Below are 17,802 nucleotides of genomic sequence, written 5' to 3' on the forward strand. Positions count from 1 at the left end.
ATTGTAAGTGTTTGGATTCGTCGGGGCATTCTGTTTGGAAAAAAATAAAAAACAACAAAAATTACAATCGGCGTTGAACTGTTTATTTTGTATATAACGAACCGTTATATACTGAAGAAGAAAGAGCAGCAAATGTAGAAATAGTGCCTGATATGGAAGGAATTGCTGAAGATATTTCTGCTAAAGTAGAAATACTGGCTAAATAAATTAATGAAACAGCAGTAGACTGTGGGGCAGAAGTTTCTTCAGATTCTGATGGTGATTCATATTCACTATTTCTATATTGAAATCACTATTGAGAACCAGTTGCAGAACCTCCTCTACAATATATATTTTCTATGACATTAAAAAAAATTTTAAACAAACATATAAATGTATATATTCACGGTCCGCAATGTCCTTGTACGTACCGCCACATAGCTCGTCAAAACACCCAGAAAAGACGAGTTTCTAAACAGCCAAAGGGCTAGCAAACAGGATGGATCTAGGGATAATACAAAGAATTGTGTAAAAAAATTATGTTTGACCATCCTGTGAGCTACCATCCAAAAAGGGTAGTGCAGGACATCATCAAAGTTGTTTGCAAGGCCTCATAAAATACGCTCAGCAAAGGATCAAGAGAAACAGCTCTGAACCATATACCACTGCTATCAAGCGGCTCAAGTAAGTTACTAAGGACTGGTGACACATCTGCTGGATAGTACCAAGGTTTAGCTTCCCCAGCAGTTCACCACAAAGAAGCACAGAAAAGCAGATAACGACCCCACCGCTTCAGAAGTTCACTGGCCAGCAGGCGGGGGCAAGCCCAAATTGCTACTGCAGTCTACCGGTCAGCGGAACCGGCCAGGTCTTGACTGCTGCACAAGTTGACCACAGTTAAAGGGTAAATCAATTATTTAATTTACTGTATAGTACGACTGGACCGTCTCGCCCCCGCTCTGACAGTGTGAGTACTGACTAAGCTATACTACAGTAGAGTCCCGCTAATCCGAACCCCGCTAATCCAAAAATCCGACTAATCCGAACAGGGCTAGGACGAAAAAAGAAATATTTTTATAACAATTATGAACCTTGAAAAGCAAAGAAAAACAAGTTCTTTTTCAAGTAATGTCTTACTTTTATTAATATGTACATAAGAAAATTATGATTTATCTATTTCTCCTTCAACTAAAAAGAAAAAAATATGATTACGTACATAGTACTTTAATATTTACGTATTTATATTATGCTAAATACGCTAAATAATGAAGGTGTGTTTTGGTCTGATCTTTAATATTTGACACATCAGATGTTAAATAGCCCACGCCTCATAAAGACCATAAATGGCATTATATAAGAAAATTCTGCCTAATCCGAATTATCACTAATCGGAACAGGGTTCGGTCCCAATTAGTTCGGATTAGCGGGACTCTACTGTATTACTACTAAACTATCTTATAATGTTAGGCTAAATAGATATGAAAATCTTTCGGACAAAATTAACTACTTTATCATAGACATGGGCTTAGCTTTTTGGACCTACTTAACGATTTTGCAATGTTCTTTTCATACTTAATTATTCTGTTTTAAGCTCCCTAATTTTTACTTCAGTGGTGCCTCGACACTTATAAAGATGAAAAAAATCATTTCAAAATTAATAAACATATATTCTTTTTTGACTTTTTTTTGTTTGTTATTTTGTTTGGTTTTTAAATTTAAGTTTTATACAAATTTTCTTAAAGGTTAGTATTATAAAATATAATCATTGATTTCAACTAAAGACACAAGACCGCTATCCCCACCTAAGCGCAGTTACCAACCTAAGAACTTAAAACATTTCCTATGTAATTTTAAGTGAAAAATTGAATATTTTTGTTCATATCTTATATCAAACGTGATGATTTACTTGTGTTATGGTTCATAACTATTTATTTTCAATAATTTGGTTTTGTTGTCTTGTTCTTGGTGTAAATACTTTTTACTATAAAAAAATATTACTAATCAAAAATAGTTATTTTTAAGTTTTTTTATTAAATATTATTTAGCAGTATATAATACTGTATAGCAGTTATTATTAAAAGTTATTTTACTGTAAATGTAACACCTAAGATAGATAATATAATAATAAATAAATTTGAGTTGTAAATACTTATATCAAGTTTATGATTGCTGTACATTATTAACTTATTGAATTATTTTAAAAAAATTGTACGTAAATGTAATTAATATTCATGGTTTCATTTTACAATGAATACTAATATATATTTTTTTTTTATTATATAAAGCTGAGTTCCTGTGACCACCTTCCTGCTCCAACATCAGACCCTGAGTACAATCTGCAAGCCAATATGTAGCATTGCACAATGAGGATTTGTTATATATATATATATATATTTTTTTTTTTTGGGTTATAAGAATATTGATTAAGAATAACTTTGATATGAAAGATAATAATTATTTAATATGTAGATAAGGGTAATTGTTCAGAGCTGTTAAGAATTGTTATTAATTACTTTGGTTAAATTTCATGAAAAGCCTTAAAATACTTATTTCCTTGAGATAGGTACTTAATTATTAATTTGAGGGTTAATTCCAGTCCATAATAATTAATTTTGATGTTTGATAATTAATTTCAGTAATTGTTTTGTTTAAAGCAGTGTAGATTATAATTTTACAGGCCATGAATTTTGAACTAAATTTCTAATACAGTAATTTCAACTTTGATTACTAAATTTTGAACATTATATTTAAATTTTTTGGGTAATTTTAAATTCTATTGGATATTGCTAAGGTAATATTTTGAGAATAGTCTGGAAGGCACAGAAGGAAGAGCTGACAGGCGCGACACCCTGGCGCCAGAAAGTTTGTAAATGCGTGTTTGGAATTTACGCGTCACGTTGTACGCACAGCTGTAGCGACCGTCTGGAAGGGTCTCTGGAGGCTACCACTAGCCAGCCAATCAGGGCGAGCCCTGGCGTCAAGTGATGTGCCCGTACGAATTTCCTTATATGGTCATGTTTTGGAATTATGTGCGCTGATTGGTCAGTTGGCCCACAGGGTTGCCTCCCTTGTTTTCATCTTTACAAGGGAAGGTAATCTCGTCGGCCAAGTCACTTGTTGCTCGATCGTCGCCGAAGCCGGTTGCGTCGTCGGCAAGTCACGACACAATATGAGAATTAACTAAGGGACAATTTAACACCTAGGGGCTGGGGCCAGGCCGTATTTTTTCAACCTAAGTTCATTTTTTTTTCGGATTAATTAACTAGAAATTTAGGCCCTAGGCGTCGGCATCGGCCTGACTTCCTGTGATTTCGGTCCGCGATCGACAGTACCTTGTGTTATGTAATTAACCAAGGGACATTACTAAGTTTTTTTTTTCTTTGGCGAGTGACAAGACTCCTCGACCATCAACGGCAAGATGTATGGTGCTGTGGTATGTATTTGGACCTCATCCTATCAAAATTCAAAGACATCGTTAAAATTGTTATAAGAAAAGACAAAAAACTGTGCAAGTAACGAAGTTTCATTTGTAAAATTGTGTACTGAGGCCATGTAACGATGAGAAAAAACATTTTTTTTAAAAGAAATAAACAAAGATAATTTAAGGCTAAGATCCTGAGTTTCTCGCGAGCGGGCAAAGACACGCGTAGTTATCTTTGTCCTCAACAGAGCGCATTAGCAGTACTGTTGAACGATGTAGCGACGCGCGGAAAAAGGAGAGGGGTGGGCAAGAGGACGCTGTTCTCAGAATTCTTATCGCCCAGCGGGGTGTCATGTTTACGACCGGTCTGGGGTAGGGGGGTGGGGAAGGGTGTACTCTTCCTCGGCTAGCATTAGATTTCCAATCCCTTTGCCTCTGTCCCTTTCCCATACACCCATCCAAGACTGCTCGATCCTCAACAAAGCACAAGAGAATAAATATTACTATTTTTGGTACATTTCAGTTAGAAACCCTTACGTAACCGAGTGCAACCCAAGGTAATTATAATAAATATTAATTTGGTGCACTACACATATACGATATACAAATTGTATGTTTTACTGCGGTGATTATGTGGCCAAAACTATCAAGATTTGGTCTCTTTTCCAAGAACGCTCGTTCACAGCTAACCACTACATTCAAATAAGTTGGCCAGTAATGTAGTTTTCCTGCCCCCGTAAAAAAAAATTATAATAATTTTTAACTGTGTACTACAAAGGTTTTGCGCTCCTTCAAAATTTATTTCTTTACACATTTTGTCACAGGTGTGTGCGTATGTGTATTACACAAACAGTTGAACGTTGACCATCTAATAGCATGACGTTATGTTGCAAAGCGGTATTCTTTGCTATATTTGATATCTCATTAGGACTGTATTTTTCTTTGCAACTATATATACAGGTGAATTTTTTATACTATCGGAGAATATTTTGTAGCTGAATATCTGTCTTCAAAATATTGCAGGTTATTGCATTAGTTTTAGTGTTTTAAATGTATTATGTTTTTAAGCATGTATACATGAGGCTAGAGCTAGAAAAATGTTTGGTTTCCGTTTTTAGCTGACCTGCAGCTTATGGCTTTTGATTACACTTCCTTTTTTTATATGTGATGTTTAAAAACGATGTTATTTGTAAATGTCCTGGCATTCGTACTTCTTGTAAAAAAACATAATCATATTTTCGAAAAATAAGCTATCATTTAGTAATTTATTATTGCAATATAAATACGTGTGTATGCCAGTCGCGTCTGGCGAAATGAGGAGCTCCTTCACGCTATCCCTACTGGTGACGTCAAGCATCACTGGTAGTTCGTCTTTTATGTATGAACTGGAAGTCAAAGAGGCTTGAAATAAACATCAGTTGTACAGTTGTAACTAATAATAATAATAATAATAATTTAATTCTGAAAGGGCCACATACTCAAAGAATCGCCTTCTCTACGCAATCAAACGTGTTGGAAGTAAAATATCTAAGGAGTAGGCTACACGTCATAGGTTGTATAAGAATATTTCGGAGGGAGCTAACCAAAGGATATTTATCAAGCATACAGATAAAGTGATATTTTAAGAGTAGTAATTCCCCCCCCCCCAACACCACCCACAAACTGACGGATTTATTGACACATCCGTACATAAAAAATTACTGCTCCAGAATCTGCACCTGAATCGTCTTAGTGGGGAAAAGGTGTACATAAATTACGATCACTGAGTGAGGTTATACAGAAGGTAATCAACCAGAGTAAGTGATTAGGAGCAAGGAATACTAATCCAATAAATATGCCATTTATATAATTTAATGATAATTTTTACTCACGTTTTAGAATTTGATATTGCTGAATAGCAAATTTACATTTTAAAATATTGTAACAATGAAAAATTGCGAACCAATAAATATTTTTTGCTGAGTGTATAATTTGATTATGTCTTAAGACAAATAGAAACTAGATATTATGAGTACAAAATATTTGTAAGTAATAAAAATTTACATAATAAAATACTTACATTCATACAAAATACAGATATTTTTCTTAGATATACAAGTATAACTTCAATTCATTTTCGGCCAACGAACATAAAGTTATGCTTTGGGCCCTGATAATAAATAATACCTACATAATTACATTTTCACTTTTCACCAAAAGTACATGAGGTACAAAAGTCAACAAACCTTAAAACACAATAAAAATATACCCGGTATACATAATATTTTAATACAAACACCAATACAATACTAATTTTAACTGAACATTTTTTGGAGGTATGCATAATTTTATTAAAATTAATCAGAAAGTAATGCGGTTACATGTTTACAACCTTGCGTACTTCACTTGCCTTTGACGAATCCGGATATGTTTAATGTTTAGCCAGCCGAAAAGGATGTTTGGATTTTATTTTTAAACACATGTGAAATTAGTCCTTTCTTTTAACACTTCATCGCTGTCACGTGAATTTAAGGCATCTTACATTATTATTGTACTTTTGTTTTGTAGTAACGATCGGTAGGCTAAATATATACATGTGTTTGTTGAAACTTCGTTTTAAACATCCATAAATTAATTTTGTCAATTTATTTATTGATACCAGTAAAATACAAAATAAATTATATTTATTTTACTACCTCTTAAATTATTTAAATGATATATAAAATATGACCAAATTTTTTTTCAAATGAAGACGTATTTACAACTGGAAGTACGCGAGAATTACACAGATTCATTTACTTGCGTATTGCATAGCATACTTCACGTCCATTTCTGACAGCCTTGCGAAGTCACTTCCAAAGTATCTACAAGTATATTCTTCAGGCGAATTCGGACACGGCATTATAATCTTCCATTATATCTAGAAGACGTGTTCTTACATTTGCTTGGAGTTTTCAATTATTTTTTTGAAATAATAAAGGCAATTTTAAAGTTTAACTCCATTTCAGAAACACTTACGCAATATATTTGGTGGTTCTCTGCAAGTGTATTTTGTGTTTTATTCTATTTCGATAATGAAGTCAATCTGAATTTATTGCCCTTTTTTCAGATTTGTTTATACATTAGATGTATATAAATATAAATATTTATGTAACAGGATGAATCTTATATGGTTTGTACAGTTATCTATAATGACTTAGTTGGTTTGTTCATTAAAAGCCTTTCTTTTTTACTGTTCAAGTTGGATTCCTTTATAACTCAAAATAAATTATCACGTAACTAAAAAAATGAATAAAAGAGCAAACTTCTGTTAGTATAAAGGTGTTAATTTTATGAACATAATGTAATACAATTTGTTCTCTAGATAAGTAGATTTAGAAGTAAGACTTCATATTTCAGTCGTTACCGTGGTACGACTTCCGGAGAAGTTTTACATATATATATTTTTTTTTACAGAAGGTACCGGAGCTTGCAGGTTGCGCAGTAAGTAATTGTATTGTTTGCGAGAGTTCTCTGTTGGCAGTAACACCTATGATATATGTTTGATGTTGTTTCCAACTCATCGTTAAAACTAAATTTTACAGACTGATTATTATCCTTTGATTTAAAATCTAAGTTATTTACAGTGTTTAAAATATGCTTTCTTGCGTTTAAGAATATTTTGTATTGTTTGTATGATGTTTGAGTTACCCGCAAAGATAATGAGATAGTTATTTTATACTGATTCTTTAGCGGTTTTTTTTTATTTTAGTCTTGACAATAGGGAATGAATTATTCAGGCTGTGCTAAATAGAAAGTTTATGCTTTATGTCATTAAGATCAAACTCTTCTGTTTTTGTGCATTGTATAGTATTCCTAGTTTAGTTAATTTATCCAACAATATATTTTTACAGTCAAGGGCTTAGATGCTTTATAAAAAAACTCAAGTGATTCGTAATCAGTTGCCGTGTATAGATATAATTTGTAGAAAATAAGCAGTATATGTTTTACTGCTTAGAGTTGATATAAAACCATGTATAAAATTTGAAAGTATTTTGTACTTTTCATACTTAAAATTATCATGCAATGTTCAAATATTTTTCGATATAAGTAAGGACACATGTATTAAGCGAATAAATGACGTGTCAGGCTATTTCACACATAACTGTAGCTTTTTACTTAGAGGTTTGGCGAATTGCGGGCGTGCAGCAGTACGGAAACTACGTCCTCATTGGCCCCGTCAAGTGCGGGAAAACAGCCTTCACCGACCACAGCCAATAATTACAAGAAAAATCTACAGTGTTTTGTAAAATACCTTGACACGAAATGTATTCGCGAAATACAGGTTTCCCTAGATATAAGACGTAATTGCTCTCTGACGATAATTTTCTTTACTGGTATTTGGCAGGAGAATAGTTTTTGTAGTCTTGTGATATCCATTCTGAAAGAATTCCAATAATGGAATATGTGTTTATTATAATTAATGGAGAAGTGTATATACTATTAGCAAATGGATCATTAAAAATGTGAAAAGAAATTATAAAAAATTACAAATTAGTCTACTGCACATAAATCACAGATTTTAAAAAACCAAATTTACTATAACATTCAAAATATTACAGAGCGTGCCATGTAGAAAACACGGACGCATGTTGTTGTCTAAATGAAATAAATAAAATACAAGTCTGCGGCTTTAAATATCAAAGAAATAAAATGTTTCATAAATATTCAACGCTTGTAAGGGTACAACCATACATTACACTGATAGGACATATTTTTTCTAGTACATCATACTGATTCCTAACCAGACACACATATATAAATAATTTGTGCTACACTTCAATTAATTTGGCCATGAATTAAACCTGATAAATAAACAATGCAAACAAGCGAAACTCTACAGAGTATCGTCAAATAAAACCTGGGCCAAAAGTAAATCAATATTTTAGTGCTCAATACAATTCGAAGGAAATGGAAGATTTTTTGTAGTATTATAAATGATCATACAAGGATTGCTGATTTGGTTTTGTATTAATTTTGAGCGTAAAACTACCCCGAAAATATTGAATAATTTTTTCAGTTAAGCTGCATATAAACTGAACTGGTTTGCTAGCTGTCTTGCCATCGTAAACATGACTATGAGTCTGATTGGCCATGTTGGTGATAGGGACGATTTTCAAGGCAGTCTCCCGATATTATATGAAATGTGTTTTATTTTTATACAAAATGAAGCACGAATACGTTTAATATTTCTTGTGTGAGATACCAGTTGCAAAGACTTTGCAGTTTGATTTTATGGGTAGTGAATCAATGGTATAAAATAACTTCATTTATTTTTTCCCGATAACATCTTTTTGACATTAGTATAATTTAATCACTCGCCAAGCAGAGAACCTTATTTTTTGTAGTCACGAAAAAAATTGTTTGTATTCAATATCAGCTAATAACTTACTATTGCTTATGTCATCAAATACATTTACAGTACTGTTCAATTTGTACAAGCATGAGAAGTAAACAATAATTTCTGCAACAACGTTCTTCCGAAAGAAGGTATAAACCGATTTTAAAGGTGCGTCCCTATTTCTTAATTTTATTTTTTTAGTAATTAGAAAATAAAAATCGTTACTTTTCCGAATTTACTCATTGAAGCTGCGACCCAAATTTCAAGTTTCCAGCCCTTTTGGTGTGGGTTGGAATTTTTATAGGCCAGTGTGTGAGCGAGTGAATTACTTTTTGCATATTCGAGCAATTCAAAACTTAGGCAATAAAGTTTAATTATAACAATTTCACGTAAGCTAGAAAGCTCAAAGGCTGGTAAAACAATAGAATTTTATTTCATATAATTCTAGATCAATTTCATCTAAGTATAACACACCCATTTAAACACATTTTATATACATAATAATTTTACTTTAGCAAGGTCTTCGGTTTCTTGTAACACAAATAAAATTACCTAAAAAAATTACTGGACATACTTACAAAAGTTTTTAGATTGTAATATTTGCCAAATAATTTAAATAAATCTAACTGAAAATGTAAGAACACAATATAAAGGTCTTTAAAATTGTATTTTGGAAAATTACCTGAATGTTTATTTGCTAAAACTCCTCATTTCACTTGTTCAAAAGTATTTACATGTATACATATGCGTGCGTGTGTGCGCGCACTTGGAACTTATGTTTCTTTGATCATTTATAGTTGCAAATAATGTAGCGGATGTTAAATTGAAAAATATGTAATTCTTTCTGGCCAATATTTGTTTACAAACATAATTTTACATGACCCCAGAAGAAAAATAAAAAAAAAAGAATCGCCACTGCTTTGTAATTGTGTTTCTAACGAACTTGTGTAACTAACGAAAATGTTTAACTGCTCGAGGTTAGTGATACAATAAATGCTTGGGTAGTGAAAAATCTATTGTTAAAAACCAAAGGTAATTTTAAACGACTTTTAGCTAACCATTGTTCAACGACAGCATCGAGAGATTGGCCCTTATTTTTGTATCGTTATATACATAACTGAATCATTACGGGAGGAAGTTGCCATAGGCGGCTGGTCCTTCAGTTACTATTTTTTTTTTTAAACATCTCTATAGAGTTGCAATAGTAACTATTAATATTTTGATCATAACTCATTTATGTAACATTACACCCAGAGGTATTGCCCATTCTACCAGAGCTAAAGTCGAGGTACAAATATAATTAAAGAAACACAATTAAATAAATATAACTAAAGAAATATAATTAAATAAATTTATAGAAAATCATTGTCATTTTGCAAATAATTTTTTTTACAATAATTGAAATATTCTAATAAAATCTTAAAAATTATTTATTTGTCTTGAATGTACGATTCTTGAATAGAAGTATAAATAATAATTTAATAATTTAAATTGATTTTGGAAGTTATATTATTATATGAAACCATTTTGCTATTATTGTAATACACCGTGAATGCTAAGGTAAAGAGTCATATCAAAATACATAATGAAGTCACTAAGATAATATGTGAAATAATGTTGTAATAAATGTAATTTGCGACGTTCACGTAGATGCCCGTAAACGAAACAGGTTAGATATTATTATCATATTTAGCACTTTAGTATTTCCAAAATAATTTTTTTTTTTAAGACGTCCAACTATTATAATAAATCTCTATCTACTAAAACAATTCAGTAATTATAGTTAGATGATTTTAAATAAAAAATATTCTATGAATAAATTTGTCACGACAAGTGAAGCATATTAATAATAATTTACATCACTGAAAAGCTGACAAATATATCTATAGAAATTGTCGACAACGTGAGACGGGTTTCAATTCATTGATTACTATTGCTGATACTAGTGTTGTGTTTTGACCGTTTCGAAGCGATAATATTCCCGCCAGAACTCCTGCGATATTAGAGCCATCTAGTGAGTAAACTCGGAACTAATCGGAGCTCTAGCGGCAAACTGTTGAACTCGTTCCTTTCATCAGCGGCAAGTGACAGTTAAATCACAGTATTTAATACTCAGATTATTTAAATTCTGTACGTTGTATTAAAAAAATTACTAGACAGAATTGTTCATTGTACCTCCTTTAAGTTGTGTGCAAAGTAACAGCCGTGTACCATTAAAATATATACCTAATATTTAGTTTTGAAAATTTCAAAATTAAAATTAAATAAGAAAGCATTTTTTGAAAAAACATTTATCGTCATATTTACAAAATTCAAAGTTTTATTTACAATTCTGTCTAGTATGTATTTTTTATCTACTACGATATTCATGGGAGAAATAATTTTCTTGGAGGCTGCAAAACTAAGGATCTTAGCCTTAATAAACTCTTTTATTTCCAAATAACGTAGAACCATCGTAATGAAAAATCCCTAAGGAACATTGTTTGTCTTTGTTTTGTTACGTTTCTCTGTGTGCTTAGCCGGGCAAAACATACAACGTAGCAAATACTCATCAAGATCTATTCAAGATACATCTTCCGTAAGTTGTTGAGGAGTTAGTCTGCTGACTGGTCAAGGTTACCATATTATTGCAGTGTCACTGGATTTACATAGTGTACCAAATTTCAAGTTGATTAGACAAGTGGAAGTAAAATAAATATCCATTGTAAAACTGAGAGCCCTACACCATCTAGGAAAAGAGCTTATGATCATTAAACAGCTGAAGTGATTGTCATAAAAAAAATCTAAGAACCATCCCAATCAAAAAACCAGTCTTCAAATTTAAAAAAATGGGCTTAACATCAATCCATCCGTTTGGGAGCTACAATCCACAGACAGACACTAACAAAAAGACATACAGACACACACAGACAAACAAAGGCTTCAAACTTGTAACACCCCTCTTGATAACAACCACACAACTAATGATACATGTACACAATATACTCACTTGAGAATGAGGTCAACATCCAAATGTGGAGAGAGCTGATTGAGAGCCAGGTACTGTCTGTTAAGACACATGTTTGAGAAAAGATCCAGTTGATGCCTGTAATAATCCAAGATGGCCTGACTCTCTGGCACATTCGCCTTTGCACTTTGAGACAGTTCACACAAAGGCATAGATTTCTGGAAAAACAACATATTCTTATGTAACTTAATCAAATATACGTATAATACTGCAACAAATAAATATTTTTAAATCACAACTAATTTACGAAAGAGTGGTATGAAAATAACACGATGGTATGGGAAAGCCTCGAATAACTCACCACTTTGCTTGCGTGACATCAGATATTGCTAAAATCTTACCAACAAAGAAAATTATGTGATTAATTCTAAACATTTTTACTAAATTAATGGACACAATAAATTGACAGGTGTATAAAATATTTATTTTAAAACAAAACAGTTTAAGAATGATATTTTTTAAAGTGGTTTTGTGTAGGCCTTTTTAATTTTTAGTACTGATTATCTGATTTAAAAATTTATGTTTTAGAGTGTTTGAGGATATATATATATACCTTGATGAAAACACACTTTCTTCCTTTTCATTTCACAAGGTAGACAATTCAAAAAATTGTTAAACATGCAACTATTTCATTTTAATTATCTTAATACCATAATTTACACTAACAATTTTTATTTGCTATTGTTAAAAGCTATTCTTAGAATAATTAAATAATTTCACATTATTAAAAATACCTTCCAATTATTAAGGATATTTGGTACTGTCACATCTTTATTTGAAATAAAGAATACAAATATCAAATTTACTATCCAACATATTAGTTTATTCTTAGTTTGCTTAAACAAAATCTCCCCATTTTTTACCTCTCTCCTCTTTTCCCACACAGATGTCAATGCAAAAATTCAAACTAAGTAAATATGGCAATATTCTTTAACCAAACTAAAACCGTTCTTTTCTTCTTTTAACCGCAGATATGAACTCCAAAATAATTATAATAAACTTATATTTATATTGAGTCTAAATTTATCTTGCCAATAATGATATAATGGATTCCATAACATTTTTTTTAATCATATTAACCCCTGTTACAACTTAAAGAGGTCATATTTCGGAGAACATTTATTTATCACTTCTAATATGTTGAATTAAGTTTGATTTTATCAGAAGATATTTATTATAATGTTAAAACCCTATTTACAATATCTCAACTTTTAAACAGTATAATTTCACAAAGTAATAAAAAAAGAGTTCATAGATTTTGCATGTTTATAAATCACAGTATCTTACATCTCTCTTGATTAGCTACAGAAGTACATTTATAGAAAAAAAATTACAGCCCTTTCACCACTTTTACAGTCAAATATAGAAAAATTTTAAAGGTTAAAAATGATATTAAATTATGATTTTGTTAGTTATTGTTGCTCAGTTACTCACCATCTCAACTTGCTTGGATATATGATTTATTACTGCCTTTAGGGTTGAATATTGAAAAAAGGTAAAAGTACTCTATGTAATTAATTATTTATGTTATTCATGCTAAGTTTCTTCCATCCAGCTTTATTTGCTATGGAGATATTAATTTTTTATGATAAAACAAAAATTACTCCCTTTTCACACCCTTAAAATAACCCATCTGGAAAACTTAAAAAATAAAATTTGTAACTCTATGTGAATATTTTTCGTTATCGATTTCTAACCCTTACATCTAGTAAATTTGGAATTATGCTTTTTTTTCTTTTAAACCAAACTTAAATCCATAACACCCCTTAGGGGCAGAATCTTGCAAATTACTAAAATAAAAATTTATAGTTTCTAATTTTTACAATTTCATTAATGTCTTACTTAATTAGTTGCTGAGATACAATTTTTTTTAAAATAAATAAAAACTTACCCAATTTTCACCCACATTTGTGGAAGAATTTCAATAAACACCAAATATAAGCAATAGGTAACTATAGATGCAAGTTATTTTTAGTTTCTTACTTCTAGTTCTAATTGAATTAGAAGTATTAATTTTTTTGTTTTAAAATCATACTTACCCTTTTACCAAACTTAGGATATGATTTTTGCAAAATGGTAAAATTGTGGTTGGTAGTTTTCGTATGTTTATTATTGGAACCCAAAATAATTTACAATGCTAAATTTAATTTAGAGATACAATTATTAATCCAAAAACCATACTTAAGCTTTTTCAACCCATAGGGGTTACATTTCGCAAATGTTAAAATTGTAGTTGGTAGTTTTCATATGTATATTATTGGTACACAAAATCTTTTAATACACATAATTATGAATCTTAAACAAATACTTATGCCTTTTATACCCCTTAGGGGTTGATTTCACAGAATATAAAAATTTTGTTTGGTAGTTTTTGTATGTTTATTATTATTACCTACATTAATTTATCACGCTTAATTAATTTCAGAGAAATAATTATTAATCTTTAAAAAAATAGTCACCCCTTTTTCACCCCTTGGAAGTAGATTAACATTATTAATCTTAAAAAACAAACTCAACACTTTTAAACCCCTTAAGGATTTAATTTTTCAGAATCGAAACATTTTGGTTCATAGTTATCAATGTGTTTCTTATTGGTACCCAAAATCATTTGTTACATTTAATTAAATTTGGAGATATAATTATTCATTTTTCAAACATAATATTTCTTTTTCACTCCTTAGGGGATGAATTTGGCAAAAGTATAAAAACTGTGGTTGGTAGTTTTCCTATGTTAATTATTGGTAGCCAATATCTTTTCTCATGGTTCATTAGTTTTACAGATTTGAACAAAAATATTAAATCATATTTTTTTCACCTCCTTAGGGGTGGATTTCTATAATAATACATAGCTTAGTTTTTAAATTAGCCAATGACCTAATAAATAAAATTCATCAAAATCCATAGAGTATTTTTTGATTGATGCTCAGACAAACAGACACAAATTTTAAAAACCATACTTTTGAGTTCTCAATAAAGTAAATAGACATTTTCAATAGTTTTTTTATAATTCCATCCAATGTACAGATTTTTTGCCTGAAACAGTTTTACTGTTAGCATAGGTTTTTAGAAGTAGTATTTACTAAACTCACTCTATAATCAAAGGTAAGAAGATGCAAAACATTACACTTTTAGTGTTGCTATGCACAGTGCAAAGAGCAATCATTATGTTGGTGCCATATACCGATATTATGGATTAGCACTACAGTAAAAAAAATCTACATTCAAGATATCAAAGTACTTTGTTTTGTAAATTTGCTTGCTGTATTACAAATCTATGACATACTGCATAACATTCATCCAAAAATGGTGTCAATCTCCAATGTTTTGAAATGTAAAAAGACAAATACCCTCTTTTATCGCATAATAGTCGTACTCTCATAATTGTGCACCTATATTTTAGGCTGTCAAAATTTGGATAAAAAATCCTCTCGCGTAAACGTTGATGTTTTTGTGTCCCGATATTAGTTTCCGAGCGTTTTGTGTAGGTATTTTTTTACGTATAAAACAATGTATTTTAAAGTATAAATCTAAAATTTATTCGGACATTACCGCTTCCTTATTTAATTAATGGAAATACGAAGTTGTCTGATGTGTAAATTTTCTTTTAAAATGTTTTTAAACGTAATAATCTTTATCGGTTCGTTTGCGTCACCGCGGTATACCGCTTACACAAATGTAACCAGCACTAGTTGGCATCAATCATGTTTGGTTATGTTGCTTCCCGTATAGAGCGCGCACACGTAGTCAAATATTGATATCTCGCCAAGTGCATGCAACGCGCGCTATCTGTCGAGTGCCGAGTTAACTACATTTCATGGCCCGCACTCTTTCATGATAAGTGTGTACTACGATGATAGTTACGCATTCGTTCAGGCTTGCATTCGGATCAAAGATTTTGTTTTTCTATTTAAAGTTGAAGAAAGGTTTTTGTTGCATAACTTATTAATTTAAATAGTTTGGCGTGCTCTTTTATAGTTCACTGTTTTAATAAACTTCCTTTCCATGAATTGGTATTGTTTTTATGAATAACTTTACCTAACAAAAAAAATTTTTTTTCTCGCATAAACGTCGCATAAAATGTGAGACAACTATGCGATTAAACACGGTATGCATTTTCTGGACAGTGTAATACAAGGTAATGTTTAAAATTTTAAATGTAAAATAAACTGGACCTTTAGACAACCAAGTGAATTGCGGGAAAACATACACAGGGAGAACGTAAATATGAGGTATCGTTGTATTGATATTTTTATATTTTTTAAATGTTTTGAAAATAGTATGTTGTTAATGTAATTGGAGATCTATAATGCATGACTTTTATTCACAAATGTTTCAATAAATTGGTACTTTTCCAACTCCCAAAATTCCTAGTTTTTGTACATAGCTAGATATCCTTGGTATCTTCTGCAAACAAATAAATGTTTTAACATTTCCATTCCATCAAAAAGTTTTGTCAACAAATAACAGTAATGACAATTGTCAATGTATGCTTACCTCTTTATTATTCCACACGAGCAGGACTTCTTCTTCATCTACCACCGTGACAACCGGCTCTTCCTGGTCATCCAACTCTGCTGTGTCTTCCACTTCCACCTGCATCTTCATCATCCTAATCCCCCACATGAGCCAAAAAAACATTAGAAATACATTCCCACTAATCCAAAACCAAGTACTGCAGTCTATTAAAATCTTGGTGGGTGCTATCAGAAACTGTTAAAAAACAATATCCATAACGAGGATGAATCTGACAACAGAAACACTGCTTCAACCTTAGTTTTGATGAGATTTTTTTCACTGTACACATTAAAAAATTTTCACATCAAAAAACCAAAATTTCTTAATATATGTTCTTATTTTGTCAATTAGAAAGGGGCAAAAAAAAATAAGGTTTTTATTTCGAAAATTTGTTTCAAACCAATTAATAACACCATTATATGAATTTGTTAAAAACTACTCATAAATTATATTTTGTACTGAAATTTAAAAACAATCACAAAAACTACTATTTTAACATTATTAAACATTAGACTACCACAAAGTGAAAAATAAGCAACTATGACATTTAAAGTGACACAACCCTTCTGTACTCTGCAGGAATGAAAATATGGACTTAAAATATCCATTGTTACAAATCTATTTGAAAAGCTATCGTGTACGCACACTAGGTCTGTGGTCACCAGTCACAAAGGGAAAGCTATGCTTAGTGTAAGCATGTAGGTGGACTGTTTGGTCATTCTCCCCAATACAAGGTTAACGTGGGAATCCCACTTATTCTCAACTACAATATTTAATTGTCTCTGCTTATTGGAATAAAAATATAGTAAATTCTTTATGGTTTCTAAAATGCATGAACATATTTTTGATTTTGAATAAAGACTTGCCACTGCTTTCATTACCTATATCATAAATTTGAAGAGAGACAACTTTTTCAGCATTCACAGTTATATTCAATGTGTTTATTAATATGTAACTTTTATTTTAAACTGGCTCAAAGATTTCCTTTTTTATTTCCACAAATGGATACTGTAGTTTAATTTTATGTACACCCTACACACAAATAGGTATACAACTGAAAACAACTAATGTTAGAATAGTTTAAAAATAAAGTTTTTTCTTAAAAATATTCACATGTGTCACAGTCTCATGAGTGGAAGCCCACAGCTTAATTCTGTAAATGAAACCTGAAGAGAAAGAGAAATGGACAGCACACACGATAACATGATATACAAGTTGATGCTGTTCCACACCTCAGATATTATGAGGAAGTGAAAATAGCATGATAAAAGATTAACTTTGTAAACACAGTTAAAAATTAAAAAATGGTAAGTTTCAATTGTGTAGTATTTTTAAATTGATATAATTTTTTTCATAGTTTTACAGTAAATCCCCATTAAAAAGTATTGAAAGTACCAAAGTGTTAGAACTAGTGCACATATTTGTACAAGTTTGTACTTTTTAACTATAGTTAGTCTGTCTAAATGCAATAAATGAGCATTTAAATTACAATATACATGTACACTACTTATGAAACATAAT

The 17,802-nt window shown here is 30.9% G+C and overlaps 1 protein-coding gene across 3 annotated transcripts in view; it reads right to left on the reverse strand.

Annotated features, from left to right (window-relative positions):
- Nucleotides 1-17,802, reverse strand: part of LOC134529630 (inositol 1,4,5-trisphosphate receptor) — a 149,435-nt gene that overhangs the window by 96,136 nt on the left and 35,497 nt on the right. For all 3 annotated transcript variants that reach the window (XM_063363928.1, XM_063363929.1, XM_063363930.1), the window contains 2 exons: nt 16,261-16,375; nt 11,749-11,924 (listed from right to left, as the gene is read on the reverse strand). In XM_063363928.1, coding sequence (XP_063219998.1) covers nt 11,749-11,924; nt 16,261-16,375 — 291 coding nt within the window. The remainder of the gene's footprint in view (nt 1-11,748; nt 11,925-16,260; nt 16,376-17,802) is intronic.

This window comes from Bacillus rossius, chromosome 2 (assembly GCF_032445375.1).
Source record: "Bacillus rossius redtenbacheri isolate Brsri chromosome 2, Brsri_v3, whole genome shotgun sequence".
NCBI lineage: Eukaryota > Metazoa > Arthropoda > Insecta > Phasmatodea > Bacillidae > Bacillus > Bacillus rossius.